Here is a 23,187-nt window from a genome sequence, read left to right as displayed (position 1 = left end):
TTTCGATCCTCTCGATGATTGGTTCTCTTTCAAATCCATTGTCCCCATTGGTCAGCGCAGAGTCCAATCATGATGCAGTCCGTTGTCGTCACCTCATGACATAATTAATCTAGAAAGTTCTTTCCTTCTCTGTCCACCAAGCACCAACCCGGCAACGCCCATGACTTGTTAACACCCACAACTTGTTAACACCCACAACCTGTCAATAAAGACCTCCCTCCCCCAGCAACCCATAGAATTTGAATAACAGTTCATAACTTCCAATAATTAATTAACTCTTTACATGACTTGTCAATAACAGCATAATCAATTAACATAACTCTCAGCAATCTTTAATTCTGCCCTCAAACCCTTTTCTTATTTATAACAGAACAGCTCCCCAACACCCAGCTCTTACAGTCTCTTCCTCACGGAGGTTCCTGGCCCTGTGCCTGGCAGTGAGCAGCAAGTGCTCACGTTGGGTCCCTGTCACATGGCAGAACAGGTCACACCTGGCTGCCATGGGCTTTGTGGGGACAAAACGCTCATGACATGGTCAAAGCCCTCCCAAGACCATCAGGAACCCTGCAAGTGCCAGCCAAGCCAGAGGGACAGGGTGATGCCAGACTTGGGCCAGGGCCCAAGGCAGCACTTGTAGTCTGGGCACTGCTGGCTGTCACTGGGGCTGGTTTGTGCTGGGGTGGGAGCTCAGATTACACCAAGAGCAGTCAGGGCTCACTGGTTAGGGCAGGCTCCTCTCTGGCTCTGGGACTGGCTCAGGTGAGCTTAAGATATCTTCTTTGGCATGGACTACTTCCACCTGAAGGAGCCTGGAAGAGGGGAACCAGAAATCCAGTTTGATTCTCCTAGTTTGGTTATCCCTGCTGTTTAGGTATTGGTTCATCTTAAAGTGACTGAATTCATGGAGCATTCCCATGTGCCCCTGCTGCTATTCAGAAGGTTTGATTTTTGATGAGGTGGGAGTAGATGGCTGAGGGGTGGGGGAAAAGGACAATAGTTGATAAATAAGCTCTGTTGACAATGACCCTGTTTGCAGCAGAGTCTTGTGGAAGTCTCCCAGTATTTTTGGGTGCTGCAGTAACTTTGCCTCACAGCTGCTACCAGCCCTTTGGTCCAAGGCTGTAAGACAGCAGGGAAGAGAGTTTGCCTCTCCTCCCTGGGAGAGGGTAATGGAGGGGATGGATCCCCTGCACTTTCCCTGGTAGAGTTTCTGCATTTCTGTATCTTTCACTTCATGTCCAGGTGTGTGCTGAGCTCCTGGCTATGGACAGATCACTCAGCAGCTGGACTGGTTCTCCACAGCCAAGATTTCCAGTGCTCCCTGCTGGAGTGTGCCCTTTAAAGGTGACAGTAAATTGTACAAGCTCAGGTGTGTGAAAGGACTGTGATGTGTCACACTGAATGGCTGCTTGGGGGGTGGCAAATGTCATCAAAAATAGATCTTTGTCCCCTCAGAGAGGTGCTCTGCCACCAGCTGCATCCTGGGTTGGTGTGGAGCTTGTTCTTGGATCTCAAATGCTGTGGTATCTGAGTGTGGGACACTCCTGTCAACACAGTATGCTGGGGGTCAGAAGGCTGTCTGGGGTGTGACAATTTTGACAATTTGTACTACTGCCTCTGGGGTCCATGGCTGCTTGTTTGGGACTCCACACTGAGCACGAAGCTTGAGAAGAGCACAGAGGGGATTTATGTTTAGTCTGTGACAGCAAATGCTCTGAGTTCTCAGACTTCATGCACTAGTGGGTCATTTCTGTGTTTTGTCCTCATTTGATGGAGAAGTGAGGGGGTTTTGTGCCCTCAGTAGAACTTCTGAAATACAATTTAATGGCTGCATTCAAACATAAAAGGGGAAAGGCTAAGTCAACAGTGTTTGAGCATAATTCCCCATGGAAGAGTAACAGAATCTGTGTTGTAAATAACACTGAATAGCTTATTTTGGCAAAAAATTTTCATTATTGACAAATGTCATTTGGAGACAACCAATAACCATCTGGTGATTTGGGATGAAATCAGAACTGGAATGCTCAGCTCAGCTCAGATGCAGTATTTGGTGGGTTTCCAGTGGAGTCTCTCTAATGTCTGATAGGAAATAATCTTTATGAGGCTGTCAGAGGCAAGGGAATGCCCAGGCTAAAAAATCCTTGCACAATTTTATTGGGAAGGCCTATATCGGAGGATTGCTAAGTAAAGCACATTGCATAAGGCTGCTCTTTGGGGTGCTAAGGTCTTGTAACTGGGACATGTTTTCAAGACTATCAAAATGATTTCAGCGTCTCCTGAGTTCTCAGTACTTCTGTGTTTTTTGAAGCAGACTTTTTTTTCTTGTACCACATTAAATGGGACCTACTGTGTTTGTCTGTCAGTAAAGGTGCATAAAAGTGTGTAAATGTGATCCTTTGGGATGTGTCACCTGCACTTTCTGGCTTAAATCTGTTACAGTACAAGCTCAGCAATTTGTGTCCCAACTCTCTTCTCCATAGGAGCATCCTTAGCTTTGGAGGGGCAAGGGAGAAAACCCTGAACAGATTTCAGCTGGCTTCTGTGGTACCAAGGGACTAAGAATCTGAACTCAAAAATCTGGTTAATCTAAAGTAAAAATTAGGGAATTCTATTTCTTCCCACTCTGAAAGTACATGTGAGAATTTATCCGGACAGGCAAACCTGCTATCCTCTTGCTGGCTCATCTTCCTGCCTTTGCTGTTCCTTTGTACAATGAATGCTTTTGAAGGTGTGGTGTCCCTGAGGTACAGTTTTATTCAGGGCATGACAGGCCCATTGCCTAATGTAGGGAGATTGCTTTCATTGGATAGGAGCAAAACCTTTGGAAATCATGTTTGCTTTAGTTCTTGCCTTTCATTTGGGCTGAGGCTGGTGTGGTTCCAGGCAGGTCTCATGCTGGGACAGGGGGTTTGCCCATGTTCTAGGCTGGAAGAGTTCTGGGTACAGTCTCTCCCACAGGCACATTGGCTTCCTTGAAGAGGACAAGACAGAGAAAGCTGAACTTGATACTAATCTGCTTTTTAGAATCACTGATATGTTCATGTCTGCCTGAAAGTATCGGCCTCTGAAATGACTGTGACTGGCACTCCCCCAACATATGACTGTCCTTGAGACGGGCAATGGGGGCAAGGAAACACCTGAAATGTCTGCAGCCTGCAGCCCTTTGGGTGACCCTTGGGTGTCCACTGCCCTCTGCAAGTGGAGGAAACTCTGTCTAGAACCTCTTCATTCCCTGCCTAGGGTCCTTTATTTTGAGCCTCTGTCTTGCTTTTCTCAAGACTAATCTCCATCACTCCAGGTGACTCTGGATAAATTCTCACAGCAAAGGAAGCCCTTACATGATACAGATCTGCTGAGGTGTCTGATCTCCAATTCCACACTGACTTTTTTGTTCCTAATTCCCTGTTAAAGCTGGCTTTTTCCAAAGGTGTACAAAGGACAGCAGCTCCTCTTGGCTGTGTGACAGGAGTGCAGGCTCAGACTGCTCAGCATATGCTACAAATTCACATTAACACTCTGAGATAAATTCACATTAACACTGTGAACTGCTGCTCAGAAGGGCTCTGTCCATCCGTTACAAATCTGACTTTTCAAGGAGTTATTTTAAAAAAAGGAGTATGTGCAGCAGCCTCATCTTTAACCATGCTTAGGCAAACGCTTTTATCTGAAGTTCAATTTATCTATTCTGTCAGGGACCCTACTTATTCCTGGAATGGGATTCAAACCAGTTGAACTCCAGTTTACTTTAAAACATCGAGAGCCCTTCAGTTGTGTCAAAGTTTGTAACAAGTTGCTGTGAAGAGGAAACCCAATCCACACACAAAGCACCATCCCACTGACTTGTGAAATGCTGAAGAATTATGTTCATCTCAAATTTGCTCAGCACCATTACTGGAATGGACTGAAATAATAACGAATAGGAGGCAGGTGCCCGGGTGCCCATAAAAATCCCAGACCTCTGGATGTCTCGCAGGCTAACAGCCCTGTGACAGGCGGCCCCGCCCGCGGGTGGCACCGCTCCGGGACGGAGGCGGCGCGGAGGGAGCGGCTGGGGAGGCTCCAGGCTGGTCCGGTCCGGAGGGACCCGCACTGACCCCAGCCCAGCCCTGGCTGCAGCTGCGGCTGCCACAGCACTCGGCCAGAGAGGACACCCAGGGTGACAGCCGCAGGTGAGTGCTCCGCACCTGGAGCCGTGTTTGTGCGAGCTCTGCTGTGCTTGAGCTCCGTGTGATCAGCTGCACAAGGCAGGAGAGGTGGGGGGACACCCGGCACAGGGACAGAACCTGTAACAGGACAGATGCTGTAAAGGGATAGACCCTGTAAAGGTACAGACTCTGTATAGGGACAGATCCTGTAACGGGACAGATCCTGTAAAGGGACAGATCCTGTAAAGGGACAGACCCTGTAAAGGTACAGACTCTGTAAAGGGACAGATCCTGTAACGGGACAGATCCTGTAAAGGGACAGATCCTGTAATGGGACAGACCCTGTAAAGGTACAGACTCTGTATAGGGACAGATCCTGTAACGGGACAGATCCTGTAAAGGGACAGATCCTGTAAAGGGACAGACCCTGTAAAGGTACAGACTCTGTAACGGGACAGATCCTGTAACGGGACAGATCCTGTAAAGGGACAGATCCTGTAACGGGACAGATCCTGTAAAGGGACAGATCCTGTAAAGGGACAGACCCTGTAAAGGTACAGACTCTGTAAAGGGACAGATCCTGTAACGGGACAGATCCTGTAAAGGGACAGATCCTGTAAAGGGACAGACTCTGTATAGGGACAGATCCTGTAACGGGACAGATCCTGTAAAGGGACAGATCCTGTAAAGGGACAGACCCTGTAATGGGGCAGATCCTGTAACGGGGCAGATCCTGTAACGGGGCAGATCCTGTAAAGGGACAGACTCTGTAAAGGGACAGACTCTGTAAGGGGACAGATCCTGTAACGGAGCAGATCCTGTAATGGGACAAACTCTGTCAAGGGACAGATCCTGTAACGGGACAGATCCTGCAAAGGGTAGATCCTGTAAAGGGACAGATCCTGTAAAGTGACAGATCCTGTAACGGGGCAGATCCTGTAAAGGGACAGACTCTGTAAGGGGACAGATCCTGTAATGGAGCAGATCCTGTAAAGGACAGATCCTGTAAAGGGACAGACTCTGTAATGGGACAGATCCTGTAAAGGGACAGATCCTGTAAAGGGACAGACTCTGTAACGGGACAGATCCTGTAAAGGGACAGATCCTGTAAAGGGACAGATCCTGTAATGGGACAGATCCTGTAAAGGGACAGATCCTGTAAAGGGACAGACTCTGTAATGGGGCAGATCCTGTAATGGGACAAACTCTGTAAAGGGACAGATCCTGTAACGGGACAGATCCTGTAAAGGGACAGACTCTGTAAAGGGACAGACTCTGTAAAGGGACAGATCCTGTAAAGTGACAGATCCTGTAACGGGGCAGATCCTGTAAAGGGACAGACTCTGTAAGGGGACAGATCCTGTAATGGAGCAGATCCTGTAAAGGACAGATCCTGTAACGGGACAGATCCTGTAACGGGACAGACCCTATAAAAGTATTGACCCTGTAACAGGACAGACCCTGCACAGTGACAGATCCTGTAAAGGGACAGACCCAGCACAGAGACAGATCGTGTAAAGGGACAGATCCTGGGAGCTTCATTCCTGCATAAAGGGGAGCTCATTGCCCCTTCTGTGAAACCACAGGATTCATGGAACAAGTGGGGGTGGAAGGAGAGATAGAGCCTCTCTTTCTCTGTTCTTCTCTACTTCCATGTTCTTCTGTATTCCTGTTTTTTTTCTATATTTCTGTTTTCTGGAGGGGGGTCTAAAAAACCTTATGTTCCCCACCTTAGTGGGGAGTGGAATGAGCTGAGCTTTAAGGTTCCTTCCAACCCAAACATTCTGTGGTTTTATAATTCTGTGGTTTTGTTTATTTCTCCTTCAGATGCTGGCATAATTTTCTGGCTCAAATGACATTTTATTCTCATATTGTAGTGCTGGATAAAGAGTGTGACAGTGAACAAATTTCAGAAGGAATGGGGCAGCATTCCCAGAAATGGGAGTCCCCTGTCACCTCTGTCAGTGCCAGACATTCACTGGTGCCAGCACAGGTCTGGCACTACCAGGACAGTGTTGAGATAAATTGTGGTGTACCACACAGACAGAGAAGGAAGGTGGCACATGCTGTGGCTTCTTGAGGTTCCAGAGAGAATTTCTTACCATTTATTTCAGTGTCAAACTTCCCAGCACATCAGGGAATGAATCATTAATAAAACAGCTGGTCAGGCCAGGATGGGGCTTGTTTCATCTGTTGTCACTTGCAGGTTGGGACACAATAAATCCTGTAACAGCATAAAGGACTCAGAACGGGGGGATTGGCTGTTCTTCTAGTTTGTGGCAGAGAGGGGAATTGAGATAAAGCCTTCAATATCTGGTTGCATTTTATTGTTTAATATGCTGCATGCTTTATTAACCCGCTGCATGCTTTATTAACCCTCTGCATGCCTGAAGGGTGATGGTTGTGAAGTGCTCCCAGCACACAATTAGTTTTAGCTGGAGAGGGACATTTAGCAAAGTCCAATGGCCATGTAGGGTCAAATGGAAGGTGTACAGGCACCCCTTGTTCCTTGCATTCATTAAAGCCCAAAGGGGCTTAAATCCTTGTTCTCTTCAGTGTCTCAAGGAGGGTGGAAAGTTGTGGTGGAGGGAAATGTCTGGTAATAAGTAGATATTTAATTATATCTTTGGTGAGTATTAAATGTCTGTTGCCCACTATTGTGTTTTGTGGATGGAAAATGGTAAGTAAATCCCAGCCCCAGGATTGGAAGATGGAAGGAAGATAGTCATGGGAGCAGCTATTACCAGGAAAGGGGGAAATGTTTGGTTTATAGGCAGCCAGCCTCCAACTAAATCCTAGATTGTGCTAGCAAGCCCCTTCAGTCAGTCATGGATACCAACACTAAACCAATGAGAAGAGAACTGAGCAGGAGAACAGAAGGAATTCTTTGTAGTGTGGGAATGAGGAAGCTGTGAAAGCTTTTTGCACTGTGAAAGCAGAGCACTAGTGCCTCTTGCATTCATTCCCTTGGTTCTGACCTCTGTGTTGTATGAAAGCCCAATGAACTGCAGTGGGTCTGACCCTGGCACTGTGTGCACAGTGACAGCAGCCCTCAGTTTGCAGGTGACAGAGAGACATGCTGCACTTCAGGTGAGGAGGGAAAATAACCCCAGGTTCAAGCCTGAAACAATTTCAATTTCTTCTGTACTCTACAATGTGGATGAACTGGTGTTGAGTGACTGGAACTGGATGGGCATCTCACACTGAAAGGAGCAGCAAGTACTCAGTAACTGGAACATCACATTTATGTAAATTCAGATGTTGTGGGAATGGAAGACTCATTGGGGCACTCGCATGGTGTGACTCTTCCTCATCCTGGCGCAGGGCATTCTCCTGGGAAAACCAAAATCCTCCTCTGTCTCCCAGCTGGCCCCTGGCCTGATCTGAGCAATGTCCATGTATTCACGCATGACCAGCCTGACCAGACTCACCTGGTTTGGTGTAGTGTGTTGGGCAGTTAGAAGGCCGAAGGTACCTCTAATCTTCACTGAATTTGGGCCTTTATACCATATTCCATGCCCATTTTCTTGTATAGTGTTTATGGGATTCTTTTTTGCTGTTATGTCAAGATGGAGTTGGAACATGACCACTGAGCTTTGTACATCTTAACCCAATTCATATGTGAATATTTCTGCCCCAAAGAAGCTTCCCTGCCACCACCTCCACCCTTGGCACAGTCAGGACTGTCACAAAGCTGCAGGGAAATGGGGTGTCTTGGCCTGGTTCTTGATCTTGGTCATTTCTATATGAAAATCCAGACAGGGTTTTGGACCTACCAGGTCTTGCTTTAATGTCTTCTTGCCCTTTCTGAGCCACGTGGATGCCAAAGTCTGTAGGAAGATGTGCCAGTTGTCACTGCTTGAAGCAGGAAGGCTTGACACCAATATCCCAAGAAGGGAATTACAGGGAAAACAGAATGTTGGAAGAATCTTGTTTCCAGTTAAAACAGAGTTTTTAAATTCAATCAGAAATAACTGTCCTTCAGCTGCTGCCTCTTGACATTTCTTCACTGCCCTTCCTTAGGTGAATGGGCTTTCTTTTAGGGACAAATGTGTCTCCTGTGCAGTGAAAGCTGTGCCCCATTGAGCGTCCCAGCCTCGCTGGGACATTCTGCAGCTTCCCAGTGGCAGCTGGCAGCTCAGCCCTGGCACACAGGGGTTAACAGGGCGTTGGGTGGGTGGGTGGAAAACAAGCTGTGAAATGGAAGAAGGTCAAGCTCTTGGAGGAGGTTGCTCTGTTGCAGATGGTTTTAAATTATCAGTCCCTCTGGAGGAGAGGCCCCAAGAAAACTGTAAAACCAGGGCTGGCAATGAGGGAAAGCACAATCAGGTTTGTGGGATCAGTGGGACATGAGCCGTTGTGGCCCTCCTGGGACTTGTTAGACCCCACTGTCTTTCTAATTAGGAATTCCTCAGTTATTGAGGCCCAACAGCTAAATGTGACTGGAGACTAAATACCATTAGCACTTTTCTGTGGGGAGCAAATGCCTGGAAAGGGAGATCACATGGAAGAACAGCAGAAATCCCTGTGACTCTGGATAACTCTGATAATGGGGTTCATTAAAGGTGTATCCAGTCAGCAAAGCCACAAACTGCTCCCCTGGACCAGCAGGACTGATGCCTGAGGGAGCATCTTTGGGATGATCATTGTCCAAAGCAGGTGAAAATGCTGTGGGAGTCCCACACTGCTAGAAAACAGTGGCTGCTACTGAGAGGATTTTCCAGCAGCAGTCCAGATTTCCCAGATCCTTGCTGTCTTACTTTCTCAGCTAGTCAACTTTCAAATGGTTTATATTTGACTTTGTAATTGCTTCTACTTTCTACTTTTACGTCACTGCAATGGTAACAGGGGATGTGGAACTGGAGGATCTTAGCTCAGGTGTCAGTTTGAGCAATTCCATTTTCCTCTGTTGTCATGCTTTTCTCATGAGCTGGGAAGGTTTAAACACTGTCACCAGCAACAATGGTTGAAAAGGAAGAAGGAATGAAAAAAATTACTCCAGAATTTAATTTTACATTTATCTTTTAAATTGTCGGTTGAAATGGTGACTTCCAGCCCTGCAAGGAAGTAGCTTTTGATACCTGGGTGAGAATCTTCTTTATCAGACAAGTGGAAATGGTGCTCTGTGGTTCTTCTGTCTTGATGCAATTTAACAGGAGTCTAAGCTGTGGCATCAAGGGCTTTCTGTGTGCTCCCTTCCCATTAGCCTCAGATTTTAAAATTATCATCTTCTCATAGGAAACCAGAGGAAAGCCTTCTTCTTCTGGGGTGGTTCTGCCAGCCCAGACAGCCTGTGAACTGTGGCCATCACAGTAAAAACACTTCTCTTGCCACCTTATGGAGCGAGCCATTCCTCTCCAATTAAACATGAGATTTAATATGAATTTATTCACCCAATGCCAAGGAAAGCAATGATTGTGGGCCCTCAGGCTGAAGTGAGTGAAAGCAGCCTTCAGGTTAGTCAGGTTTTGTTGCCTGCAGGTTGAGCTGTTGGGAGAAGGGAACCTGCAGTCTCTGACTGGCCATCTCTGTGAACATCAGGAACTAAGCCAAGGCCCCTCCGCTTTAGGGGAGCTTTCTGAGCAGAAGAAGGAAAGAAGGTTTCCAAGGTCTGCAAGGGAGCAGGTTGCGGTCACAATGCAGTGCACTTGTACTTCTGGGGTAAACCTGTACATGGAAATTAGAGATCCCAGAGTGCTTTGGGTTGGAAGAGAACTTTATTACCATCTATTTCCAACTCCCTTCCACGGGCAGGGAGCCTTCCACTGGTGGAATAAGTGGCCTTGTTTGCTGCTCATGGGAAAGGGATCAGCCTGTGTCTGTGCTGGAAGGAAAGGAGCAAACTGAGATGAGTCTTTTGGCTGTAGAGCAACTGGATTTCTTTCTTGCTTGCTCTTGCAATAGCACAGACTGAGGAACTCTTCTGCTGAGGGCCAAGCCCAGGCATGGTTGACCACAAACATGTAAAAATTCACTGGTTTTACTTCTCTGCTAAGGATCTGTGAGATTTCCTAGGACTCTTGAGTAGGACAGACCCATCTGCTGGTGTGACCTGTACAACCTGGTGTAGAGCCTGTCCTCTCCTTGGATCTGCACAAGTGTTTGTCCTTCTTTGAGGCACAAGATTTTGCATTGGAGATGCAGCGTGGCCTTGACTGATGGTCGCATCTGGCCAGGCTGGCCCTGGCCATGGCTGGCCTTGCCAAGGGTTCCAGGGCACCTCCCCTGGGCTGGGGGAGTGTGGGGGTATAATGAGCCCCCAGGGCTGCCTCAGCTCAGTGTGGAGACACCCGGCAGCTCCTGGGCACAGCTTCGCCTTCTGCGACGGTGGAGAGGTGTGAGGGGACAACAGTTTGCTATTTCTTTTACATTTAGTGACATTTACACCAGGGCTTATAAGGGGCTTCTCTTCCTTCCCACAGGCCACTGATACCTGGGACCAGGGCACCTGCTGGACAGCTATGAAGAGCTCTGTGCTCTGAATGAGCAAAAGCACTGTGGGCCTGGAGACGCACAAGTGACTTCCAGAGGATCATCTCAGAAAATCAGCCTGTAGAGAGTGGTGAGTTTGGCCATGTCACCACTGATTTGTGTAGGGGTGATATAGAGCTGGCAGTGGGAAGTGACAACCTTTTGTTGTCACTCTGAATGTAGTAATTGAAATGGTTGTAAACATTCTGGGTGTAGTGGGTTCCTGTAGTGTTTGGCTCCTGTAGTGTATACTGATTTCCTTGGATTTGCCTGGGAAGATGCCAGGCTGTTGAAGACCTGCTGTCATTGTCCCCTGTAGCTGACAGGAGACTTGAGGCACAGGTACACTAGGGTTTCTAAGGGATTTTATCCTGGACAGTGAGCACAGATATATTATCTTTCCTTCCTGGCAGTGAGACAATGTGTTTGCTCTGTGATACTTGCTATAAATCTATTGCCTATATCAAAGTCTGTTTTTGTTGTGAAAAATCTATGGGAGTATTGTGGCCAGGAAAGACACAGACTGACCGGTTCTCATGCTGCCATCCCATCCCTGCTGCTCCCAAGGGACATGGATTCACAGTCCTGCTCTGTCGGGTTGTGGTTGGTTTCTTTAAAAAGCCGATGTAGTTATTAGTTGCTATAAAGTTGTCTCTCGTAAAAGCACATCAGTCTCGAAAGGCAAAGGGTCCCAAGTGTTAAAGTCCATGGTAAAGTTTTCGGGATAGAGTCCTAAATAGTAATAAATTCCCAATTAGAAGTAGAAGCTGCTCCTGTTGAGGCCTGGGGAGGGCCAGTGTTGCTGCCACAGCTCCTGTCTTCTTCAGGTGATGATGATGGTGGTGAGGAGAGAAGAAAGAGAAGGAGAGAGAGAGAGAGAACAAGAGCGAGTCTCTCCCCAGTGCATAGATACTTATACAAAAATTACCCTGTAATCTAAAAATATGAAACCAAACCTGTCTTCTCAACCTATTAGAATTCTAGTTTCTTGGCACGCCAGGTTATGTATAAACTACGTATATGTCTATCTTGTTCTATCTAAAAAATGTAAGCAATATTCTTAATATAGTTTTATTATGTCTAAAACTATGTTCTTGGAGCCTTCATGGAAACTTGTTTTCAACACTAGTATCTGGGACTATGTTTTCCAGCCTTTGCTAGAACTTGTTCTTCTACACTGGCATCTAAGACCTTTACTCTTTAAAGCACTTAAAATACATTCTTACTTACTTCAACTTACTTATCTAAAACTTAAACTTACACCTCTACTTCATGTATGAGTGGCTTAATATACTTCAATCCATCCAAAGATTTTAATTCAATCCCTGCACTCTGATTTCTCTCTGAATAATTCAAAGAGGCCTCTGATTTACAGACTCAAACACTGCTCACTGGTGGGGCTTAATGGGTTTTGCTGCCTTAGAAAATAGGGATGGTGTGTGTCTCATCTTGGCCTTTGGTATCAGTGCCACTTTCATACATAAATGGGTATGGGATATCTAGTTTGTGTGTCTGTGGATCCTGAGCAAGCACTTAGGTTGTGTTCATAATCCCTGGGGCAGAGGAGAAGATCAGGTCAGGTATAGATTTACCAGAGGGATAAGTCATACAAAATCTGATCCTTGGGCATTCCTCCCCACTCTGCACAAGACCTCCATTCATCACTGAAGAGCTTGTGACGTTCCCTCTCTGTGACCTGCTCAGAAGTTTTCATTAAGTTTCCCTTCTGCAGTTCATTGGCCTTCAGTTCTGTGGTTCTAACCAAAGCATTTGAAATTTTCCTTTAAAATTAATCTGAAATGGGAAGACTCAAGCTCAAAAGATTATTTCAAGTTTAAAAAAAAAAAAAACAAAACCAAAAAACCCACAGTAACCAACCCAAAGCTAAAAGAGAACTTTTAGGTGAAATATACTTACTGAGTATCTGGATCTCCAGGGTAAAACACAGCTAGAATTTGGCTGAAATCACAACAATTAGGTATTTTGTTTAGAACATTTTCTGTGCCAGGACTGCCCTGATTTTCATGACTTACAAAAAGAGATTCAAAGAGAATGACAAAGAGAAAAGCTGTGTCTGGGGAGGGTCAGGCTGGATATCAGGGAAAGGTTCTTCACCCAGGGGGTGCTGGGCACTGCCCAGGCTCCCCAGGGAATGGTCTCAGCCCCGAGACTGCCAGAGCTCCAGGAGAGTTTGGACACTGCTCTCAGGGATGGACAGGGTGGGATTGTTGGGGTGTCAGTGCAGGGCCAGGGGTTGGACTGGATGATCCCTGTGGGTCCCTTCCAGCTCAGCATCTTCCATGATACTCATATGAAAGAGAAATCTGCCTCTGTTGCTGATTACTTTATTATTACTGGTGTAAGTCTGTGCTAATGGATTTGTCCCCACTGTGTCTGTGCTTGTGCAATGCCTGTGGCACATCCTGAGTCTCTGCACCATCCCCTCCCCATGAACCACTCACTGTGTGTCACTTCCCTACAGGTTTGGCTAATTTCGCTCACCAGTCTGCCAACAATTATGTCACATCTCATCTGTGTATTGCACTGTCTGAAGCCCATAAATAACTCACTGTGACACCCCCAATACCTACAAATCCTCTGACTCCCAAGTGTTTTGCTTATTCACTCAGCTGATTTATGGCCCCAGGGCTGGTGTCCAGTCAGGCTCACAGGGAATGGTCTCTTGCTCTGTCTTATCCAGACAGATTGATGAACACACAGGATGAAGGGCACTATCCCACCCTGCCAGGCTTGTTGCTTTATTTTGGGACATTAGAAATGTTGTCAGTAGCCAAGGGCTTGCTCCAGCTCTACGCTCAAAGCCATGGAAGCTTTCCCTCTGTCTCCAGTGTGGATCTCCCTTCAATTGCAAAGCAGACTTCTGCCTGGAATGAGGAATGGCCAACTGGATACCTGAACAAGGCTAATGCATGACAGGGATGTGTTTTACAGAGGAGTGAGAGTGTTAAGCTGCTTCCAGTGTCACCCCGTTGTGCTGGGGGTGTAGCAGCATTTACCTGGGGACGGGTGACTCTCTTGGACGCATTTATTCCACTGAATAAATCATCCTCATGTGGACACCAATGTTTCAAACACATGTGAGTGAAGATAGGAATTACACTATGACAATTTTTAGAAGGGTTTTGCTGTCTCATTTTAAAAATTCTGTGATTTATTTTTCTAGATTGAACTGGCGTCAGAACAAAACCATGGTCATTCATGTAACAAGGGAGTAAAAATTTTAAAAGTAAGCAGGGGTAAGTTGCCAACCAGGGTGTTATTTTCTGGTCCTTATTTAATACACAGGGCACTGGAAAATGCAACGTGATTGGATTAATTACGCTGAAGGAATGTTCCCTTCATATCCAGCACTGTTATTTTAACCCTGCAATCAATGTGTGGCATTAACATGCTTCTTTCTCATTCTCCAGAAGTCAGGAATTCACAGGAGTTTAAGGACTCACAGGAGCTTATTTTTAATCCAAGTGAATGTCTGAAATCTTTAAGACTCTGTAAACTCAGCAGTTTATACACAGTGAATGTTGTGCACTGAGAGACGGAGCCTGTTACTGCCTGTGCAAATGTTGTCAGTATTTGGGGGTTTTACCAAACTAGATTTGAATAACTAATAACTGAATAACTGATTTGAATAACTGAATTTAGCCCTCTCTCAACAGTTTCTAGTTATGGTAACACATGTCCACTGTCAAACCAGGCTGTGAATGAAACATTCTGACATGAAACATTTGGAGATGTAAGGAAAGACTTTGGAGCTGAGATTGGACCATGTTGCTGTTTCAGGGTAGCTGCTCCTCACCAATTCCCAGCATGGAGGAAAGGAGTCAGGAACAGCAAAGAATAAATGCAAATGTAACATAAACAGAGCTTAGGGGAAAGCTGCTGCAAGCTGGTGTCAGGTCATCCTGTTTGGTGAGTGTTGCTAGCATTAGGCATACCAGCTCCAGGAGTGGTGACATATTTAGGAAGATACAAGAGGCAATAGAGTATTATGTTTGTTGTTAATATGGCTCGCTACTGTGGAGGACAAATTAAATCCATAAGAGGGTGATCAAGAGCCTCTCAAAATCTCAACCATTTACTGTGCAATTCCATGCCCAGGGCAGGACAGAGTGCCCTGGAATCAGCTTCTTTTCAGTTCAGTTTTGTGTCTTTTCCTTCCCACAAGCTCCTCGTTCCCTTCATTCCCAAGTTTTAAGACATTCCCCAAGGGTTTATAGGAGGAACTGTGTAATGTGCCAGACTAGCAGCACACAGATGAGATGAAAACACCTTGTGGTGGGAGCAGCAGAGGTTACCCAGATCAGGCCAGGAGGGGACAGAAGGGGGCTTGGCTGCTGCTCACACAGCCCTCTTCCATTTCTCAGTGCTGTTGTCTCAGTGCATTTCCACTGAGCCCAGGAGGCTCACAGAGCTGTCAGTTATTGCTGAGATTTGTAGAGTGTGCAGAGCCCCAAAACAAGTTTTGTGGTTAGGACAAATTGGAGCCGGTGATTTTTTTTGGGGAGGTGTCTTGTGGCTCTTTGCAGCTGTTGAGTAATGGCAAAACACATTTTGGTTCAGAAGCTGACACAGAGGTACTGTGAGTGGCATTCTTTTGGCCTCTACCTATGGGATATCTATGGGATATCCAGCAAAATTATTTTTGCTCACTAAGTTGTCTCTTACCTTTAGCTGAAACCAATTCTCACCCAGACAATGCAGCTTGGAGCTGCATGTGTGACAAGGAGATGTTGGGGTCATCCCCTGTGTTTTTATCAGGTGCCAGGTGACAGAGCTCAGCTGGATGAATGCTTGGTGTAGGTGTGCTCCCAAAGTCCCTGTGCCTTTCAAAGCTGATGGAAGTTGCATGTTCCTGTGTCCCTCTGTTGACTGCAGGAGTGCAGAGGTTAACAGAGACTCAGCACTAATGCCACAGGCAATCCAATCTAATTGCTCTTTCAGAGCTGCAGTAACTCTATAGTTCCTGAGCATCTCTCACATGACAGAGAATCTGCTTTCCCAGCTTGCTGCAAGGTAGGGATGTGTTACATTACAAATTGTCCCATTTAAAATACAGGGAAAGAGACTCCTTTGGCAGAAGGTCTCCTGAGTGATCCATAACAATAACTCCTTAATGCCAAGCTCACACTTCACCATTCCCTTCTAAAGGCTTCTCATCTGCTCTCAGGTCTGTTGCTAATTTAACCAAGCTAAATGAGATCAGGATGTACCTCTGCTCCATGCCCCAGTTTAGACATCCATGTCTGTGGTTTTCTTCTCAGCAACTGCTCTTGCCATCCATCAGAACCCACCACGTGAGTGCCATGTGGTGAATGCTTGCCTGAAACATGAGAGGAGGTCTTTAGAGGAAAACCAGGTGACAGAGGGATGCCGCTGGATGTGTACATTTTCCATTCAGCCCTGCTAATCATCCTCATACCCAGGTTGTGTTGGGTATGACAGGCTGATTGGCAGGTCTGTCTCTACGTGGCTGCAAGGATGTGGCAAGGGAGGAAGGGCAGACTGTGTCACTAAAGGGAGCAGTGTTATGGTCTGTCCTTTCCCTTGTGAACAGTAAATAATGAAACTATTCATCTTTTTCAAAGGAGAACTTGTAATCTGTTTGTGCTGACCCCAGAAAGCTGAGCAAAGCATCATGAGCAGCCATCAGACAGGTGAGAGAACAGACACAGCTGTGGGGAACCCCTGGGATAACACCAGATTGCTTCTCTAGCTCTGACTTGGCAGCGGGGCCATTCTCATGACAGATTTTGTATTTGGAACAAGAGCTGATGCAAAACTTTGCCTGTCCAAACCATCACTGGAACTGTGAGCCCAGGTGGTCCTGGATTAGGACTTTGATTGCAGAGTTTTCCACCTGGACACAGCTTCACCAAAGCCACAACAAAATCCCAGACCTTAATGCCAAAGCCTTGGGACATATTTACAGCCTGCAGCATTGGAATAGGTGGGACTTTTGTGGTCCAGAAGGAGCTGAGCAGGAGCAGTTAGGCTCTGCAGGAAGTAATACAGGCTGAGAGATTCTTTCTGAAGGACAAATATATTAACTGAATGTACCTTTTCTTGCCTTTCTAGTAAAAATCTTCAAGAAATCTCCTATCCCAGGAGTTGCTATCACTCAGTTTGTAAATGATGTTCCACAGGGATGCAGTACACCTGATTTTGAGAAGAAACCACTCACTCTGACACTCCAGGAAGGTGAGACTCTTGATACACAGGCAAAACACAGATCTGGAGGTTTGACTCATGTCCCACCTACATGAAAAAATTATCATGATTAAATCAAGCAAGTTTCTTCAAGTGGTTTGACATGACCACAAAAAAAGTGTTGTATGGCTAAAGTCTTTGTTATACTGATGACAATTCCATCAGTACTCACAAAGGTCTCCTGAGTTGTCTCTATGTGTATGCAAGACCAACATCTGGCTCTCATGTATATACAGAAAATATGATGAATTCTGCAGGAAGCTCTCACAATAAGGATTTTGCAGCAAAAGATTAAGCACATCGAAAATGTTGTTAATTTTTAAATTTTCCTGTTGAAAGAACTTGAGTTCAGCACTTTTATCAGCTGCTTTTTAAAGTAGAGTACACTGATTGCAGATGCACATTTAGGCTATTATAGCAGCCTTCCTGTGCCTAAAAGGGCTCTAGGTTAGATGGACAAGGGTCTGGAGTGCCAGGACAAGGGGAATAGCTTCCCACTGCCAGAGGACACAGTTAGATGGGGTATTGAGAAGGAATTCCTCCCTGTGAGTGTTGGGAGGCCCTGGCACAGGGTGCACAAAGAAGATGTGGCTGCCCCATCCCTGGAAGTGTCCAAGGCTAGGCTGGATGGGGCTGTGAGCTACCTGGGACAGTGGAAGGTGTCCCTGCCCAGGGCAGGGGGTGGAATGAGATGGACTTTGAGGTCCCTACCCAGGCCATTCCCTGGTTCTGTGATGATTCTGTAAGGAACAACACAAGGATGTTGCACAGAGGAGGCAGCTGATGTGTGAAGAACTGGAATCAGTGAAGAGCCTCCCACAGGTCTCTCTGCACCTGCAGAGAGTCCTTTTATTTTTTCCTTTTTGTTGGTGTGGAGTAGCCTGAGAACACTGTGTAGCTCCTCTTCCCTGCCAGGACTGAACCACCAGCTTGGATTTCAGTGTTCCACACTCACCTGGATTTCCAGGACCCACTGAGGTTTTATGAAGGAGCACAGTGAAACATGTCCATTTTTCTTCCTCCTCCACCTGCACATTTCAGGCACTACCCAAGGCCCCTGGCAAAGTTTTCACCTGTATAAATTTTCACCTGTGTAAATTTTCCAAGTTACTTCATTTTCAGCAGGTTGGTCACTGTAATTCTGTGTCTGTGCAGAGGCACCATGAGGGCCTTTAATTCTATCATCATCACCCCGCTGTGTTCAGTGGCTGAGCTGATTCTCCTGGCTGGGTGGCCTGTGACAGATGGCAAGCATGGGACAGGGCAGCCAAAGTGGCTAAAATATAACACAGGGATAATCAACTGGAATCAGACTTTAATAAGAGATAGGCTGCAATCTCAAAGGCTGGCAAAGACTTTTTGATAAGGATCTGTTGGCAGGAACTTGTTCCATCAAATAAGTTTGGTGGTGGTGACTGCAGAAAGGTGTGTGAAATATTGCCAGACTTTCCAGGGAGAATCTTTAACAATGTTGGTCGCCTGAAGACCAAGAGTATTAAAAAAATAAGAGAGAGTAATAATTTCCATCCTGAGGTGTTTCCAAGGATAAATCACCTCCATTTCTATTCCCACTCACCCACAAAAGTCACTTCTCTGACTTGTTTCCCTGTATTTTCTGTAGTTTTGGAGCCTTTTAGAGAAGAGGTTTGTACTGGGTACTGGGAAAGCTGTTGGTGATTTCTCTGGTGGGCTGCAGGGTACACAGATTCCTGGGGAGCAGGGATGAAGGAGAGGAACCCCCTTCTCTTATCCCTCCCTTGTCTGTTCAAACAGCAGAACCTGGTGGGTTTGGAGTGCAAGGTAGTGCCAGTTAAAGATCGGTGAAACAGTGGGATTTCATAGAAAATATGTCTGATGAGAAGGGATTTGCACATTTTATGGGTAAAAAGCAAGTCTGGGTTGAACTTGCTGTCGGGCTTCTGATTTCAGTGATGCTCAGAGATGTCAGCAGCCATGTCTGGCAGGGTAATGCCACATTTTAAAGGCCTTTTATGATTGAATACAGACAAAACCTGAATTAGTGATATGCCAAAGAAGATGTTATTGTTATTTTTGAAGAATGTTTCTGCATAAAATAACAGAAATTACTTGTTCTGGGGATCATTCTTGATAAAATAAGAGGCCAGGCCTGAGAATCCTCATGTTCAAGCCTGTCTTATATAACTAAATTCTTGTCTCTTTTCAAAGGTAAAAATGCCATTTTCAGAGCTGTGGTCAAAGGTGTCCCAGCTCCTGAGGTGAAATGGTCGCGTACACGGAAGGGAATGGATGATCCTGCCAAATATGAAATGTCCTTCAATAGTGCTACAAATGAATTCATTCTGCAGGTAAAGATCAAATATATCAGAAGGATTTGTGGAACTTAGAGAAATGGAAAGGAAAAACCTGCAGTGGGATGAGGGGTAGAAGAGGGACAGCTTCAATCTCTGCTCTCTGTGACAGGGACAGGACCTGAGGGAAGGGCTGCAGCTGTGTCAGGGGAGGGTCAGGCTGGATACTGGGGAAAAGTTCTTCCCCCAGAGGGTGCCGGGCACTGCTCAGGCTCCCCAGGGAATGGGCACTGCCCCAAGGCTGCCAGAGTCCCGTGAGTGTTTGGACACTGCTCTCAGGGACAGGCTGGGATTGTTGGGAGTGTCCTATCCAAGAGCTGGACTGGATGATCCTAGGGGTCCCTTCAAACTCAGGATATGCCATGATTCTACGCACCCCCAGCTCTGAGATAATACAAAAATAAGCAAACAAAGCTTTTTAGAGCTCCTACTGGAAACAGAAGAAGCCTCTGAGGTGCCATTGAGTAGCTGCTTTATTTGAGAAGCTGAAGGTGAACTGAACCTCAGCCCTTTCTGTGAGCAGTTTCTGTGCTCTCCCTTTGAAGATCAAGAGCCTGGTTCTGGATGACAGTGATTTGTATCGCTGCTGTGCTGTCAATGCCTATGGAGAGGCCTCGTGCTGTGCTGGCCTCAGGATCATCCAAGGTAGGACTGGCACCTCTGGGACTCTCCACAGGCCCCTGTGCTCCCAGGCAGTGGCTATGCTGCTCCCTGGGTTGGGTGTCCAGGACTTTGTCTGGCTATTCTTGGTGTGAAGGTTTGGTATTCCCCTCATGAGGACTGGAGATCTGGTGGTTCCCTGACATTGTGAGCTTTAAGGCAAGGGGGAAGAAAGTGGAATTGTGCTCATTGCACTGGTCCATAATCAGATACCCTGGATTTAGTGCTGAACTGCCTCAATCCTTTCTTTATGTTGGTGAACAATTCAGTCCTTTGGGAGGATCCATCCCTCTGTGGCTGTCTCTGGACCTCGCTCCTGCTTCCCTTTAGAGTCAGTGCGGAGAAATGGGCACTTTGTGGGTCAGCTATAACTGATATTCTTGGAATCCACTCAAGCAGAAGGTATTGGAAGTGTCCATGGCACCTCTGTGCCTTTCAAGTAAGTTTAGAAGGTGCCTATCTGCAGTTGCCATTTCCACCTTACCTCCCCATCTCTAAAACAAGATGTTGGTATTTCCTCCCATTGATTAGACCATAAAATTGGTAGGGCAAAAATGCTCTCCTACTCTGTGTGGAGTCTCCAGCAAGAACAGAGTCAGTGGCAATAGAAATACCATCTTTATAGATGGAGATTACTGGGAACAAACCTTGGATTGACAAGGAAATCCAAACTGGGATTCCTTCTTGCACTCTAACAGATACAATGGTTTCACAGCTCATTGGTTCACTGCTGTTAATCTAATCTTGTTCATCCTATGGCTTGTTTTCCTTCTTTTTTCTCTTATAAATGATCAGTTGGCTTTAAGAGGAAGGCAAAATATGTTCCTGTTCATGCTGCTGATGGTAAGTTAAAGATCTATTTGTATATTGTATTATGGGGGGGGGGGGGGGGGGAGCAGAGCAAATAATACTCTGCCATATTATTGCTACCCCAAACTTGTAAAGACTGGAGTAAGAGAAGGATTAATATGTCTCTCATGTTCTGTCATCTCTGTCTGCTTGCTCTTTACCTTTTGCTAAAGTGGTGATTTTAGACAGTTTTGGGCTGTTCTAAATAGTAATTGTTGGAATAATTAGGAAAGGAAAAAGTGAATTTGGGATGTTAAACACATCTGGATCAAACTTGTCAACATGCCTGAAAATGGTGGGTCTCTAGAAGAAAGCCCCTCTGGGAGAGATGAACTTCATTGGCACTCAAAGGATGAGGGTGGCAGTGAGAACTGACAATTTCATTACAGTTTTTGCTAAAGTGTGGAAAAAACACCAGAGGAAAAGACCTCTTGAGCAGAATGATCTGTTGTCTGGTTACTCTGCATTATCTTCTTTGGGAGCATGTATTTCACAGTGCTGGGCACGTGACTATTTGTTGTTTCCACCACTCTTGTAACAGAGCTCAAGAAGACACTCCTGGACTCCAAGAAGCTGCTGAGGAAGAGGTAAGGCTCTGGACTGAGGGCCATGCTCCGACTTCTGGATGTTTCTTGGTGGTAGGGTGACGGTGCTAACAAAGACACTGTGTTTCTAAAGCAGGGGACAGCTCCAGAGACCTTTAGGACAACATTTCTTATGTCCTAAGTTGTGGTGAGATTCCCTATGGAGAGACAGGCCAGCTTGGCACTGCCCATTGGACTGAGATAAAGAAAGTTCCAGCCTTATTTTGAAGGGTATTTCTTCTGCACCACGGGGCTTTGACAGGGAAGCTGTGTTTCTCTGCTCCCCTGTGTTCAGCTCACGAGTAGCTTCAGGTCCAGAGGACAGCTCTTCATGCACTTCTGGCTCTGGCTGCCCAGCATCTGAGCTCTGGCTCCCAGCCCAGCTGCACCGTCAGGTGCACAGAGCAGGATCCTTCCCTTCCCAGGTGGGAAGCTCTAAGGATTGCCTGCTGATAATGATCTCTGTGCAGAATCCTGAACAGTGCTAGGCAATTACCTGGCCTGGACCAAACTGTGCCAGAGCCTCTGGTGATGGAAAGCAGTGTGGAAACTGTTCCTGGCACCATCTCATTTGTAGTACAGATGCAGATAACCTGCTCTGGAAGAGTCCCAGTCTTTCCTGCTTGCACCTACAGGGCTAAGTGAACTACAGGAATGATGGGAGAGATGAAAGTGAATTAGGGACAGAAAAGCAGGACATCTTGTCTGTGAAAAAGTCTGAATTATTCCCCCCCCCCCCCCCCACCCGGTTCTCAGGGTTGCAGCACCAAAACCAAAGCCCCTGGACAAAGAAGCTGTGTGGCAGCTGTTGCTGCATGCAGATAAGAGAGATTATGAAAAAATCTGTATGAAATATGGAATTGTTGACTTCCGTGGGATGCTAAGGAAGCTGCAGGAGATGAGAAAGGACACAGAAACTGAACAAGAAAAGGTAAAATAAACTGAAACCACTCATTTTTAACAGATTGCAGGTTCTGAAAACAGGCTAAATCTTCTAAATTGCTTTGGAGATGAAAACTTTGTTGTATGACAGTGATTTATGAGAGTATTTTAATGAAGTTCCACTTCTTTAGTCATGCAGATGAAAATACTGTTGAATTTTTTGAAGCTCAGTTCATAGATTTTAGGAGATACTGACCACAGGGTTATTCAGTTGTCTCTGATAAGAATTTGGACCCCAAATTAAAAACTGTATGTCCAAGAATAAAAATTTGGCCCTCACATAAGGGGCATATAGAGGCCTGGATGAAAGGTGTGGGAGTGACCAGGAGGCAGCACACAAAAAATAATTTATATACAGAAGGAAACTGTGGCAACTTACAGACACTGCAGCTCACTGTAGCAGAACTGTGACTTACAGATACTTCTACTGCATAATGTTAGAGGTAGCTCTTTAAAGTAGATTTCACATTAATTCAACAGCTTAAGAACTTCTGTCATGGCAGCTTTATAATTTACTAGGTTCTTCAATATTTCTTTGCAGTTAATTCACAGTCTCAAAAACTTTGAACACATCAGAGTCAATAAGGAGGGAAACGCTACATTCAGCCTGGAGATGGAGCTGAAAAACAGCAACAGCAATGTTTACCTGCTCAAGGTGAGGGGGATGAGTTGGGCAGCAGCAGCTCAGAGCAGCCCCTCAAGTGTTCTACAGGAAGGGCTTCATCTCCTAGGCAGTGGCTGAGAGCAAATAAATGCCTTAAATCTATCTGTCTTTTGCAGATCCCTGCTTGGTTAGGAAGCAGTGTGGTTGTGGGGTGGTCTTTGGTGGTGAATATCCCTGGGGATTTGTAGGTCCAAGTACAGAGCATGCAGTCAGTTACTGACATCCTTGTGTCTTCAGGAAATTCATAGAACAGTTGAGTTGGAAAGGACCTCAGAGCCCATCCCACCCCCTGCCATGGGCAGGGACACCTTCCA

General features: G+C 46.1%; 1 protein-coding gene across 1 annotated transcript in view; it reads left to right on the top strand.

Annotated features, from left to right (window-relative positions):
- The first annotated feature begins 13,806 nt into the window (after window positions 1-13,806).
- The window catches only part of IGFN1 (immunoglobulin like and fibronectin type III domain containing 1), a 29,060-nt gene continuing 19,679 nt past the window's right edge, over window positions 13,807-23,187 (top strand). Inside the window, exons 1-9 of the mRNA XM_062509563.1 lie at window positions 13,807-13,873; window positions 16,223-16,291; window positions 16,713-16,835; window positions 19,032-19,171; window positions 19,720-19,819; window positions 20,630-20,677; window positions 21,225-21,270; window positions 22,024-22,198; window positions 22,751-22,864. Coding sequence (XP_062365547.1) covers window positions 16,273-16,291; window positions 16,713-16,835; window positions 19,032-19,171; window positions 19,720-19,819; window positions 20,630-20,677; window positions 21,225-21,270; window positions 22,024-22,198; window positions 22,751-22,864 — 765 coding nt within the window. The 5' untranslated portion in view covers window positions 13,807-13,873; window positions 16,223-16,272. The remainder of the gene's footprint in view (window positions 13,874-16,222; window positions 16,292-16,712; window positions 16,836-19,031; window positions 19,172-19,719; window positions 19,820-20,629; window positions 20,678-21,224; window positions 21,271-22,023; window positions 22,199-22,750; window positions 22,865-23,187) is intronic.

Source organism: Cinclus cinclus, chromosome 27, assembly GCF_963662255.1.
Source record: "Cinclus cinclus chromosome 27, bCinCin1.1, whole genome shotgun sequence".
NCBI lineage: Eukaryota > Metazoa > Chordata > Aves > Passeriformes > Cinclidae > Cinclus > Cinclus cinclus.
Note: the sequence above shows the minus strand (reverse complement) of the source record. Positions and strands in the feature narration are given on the sequence as shown.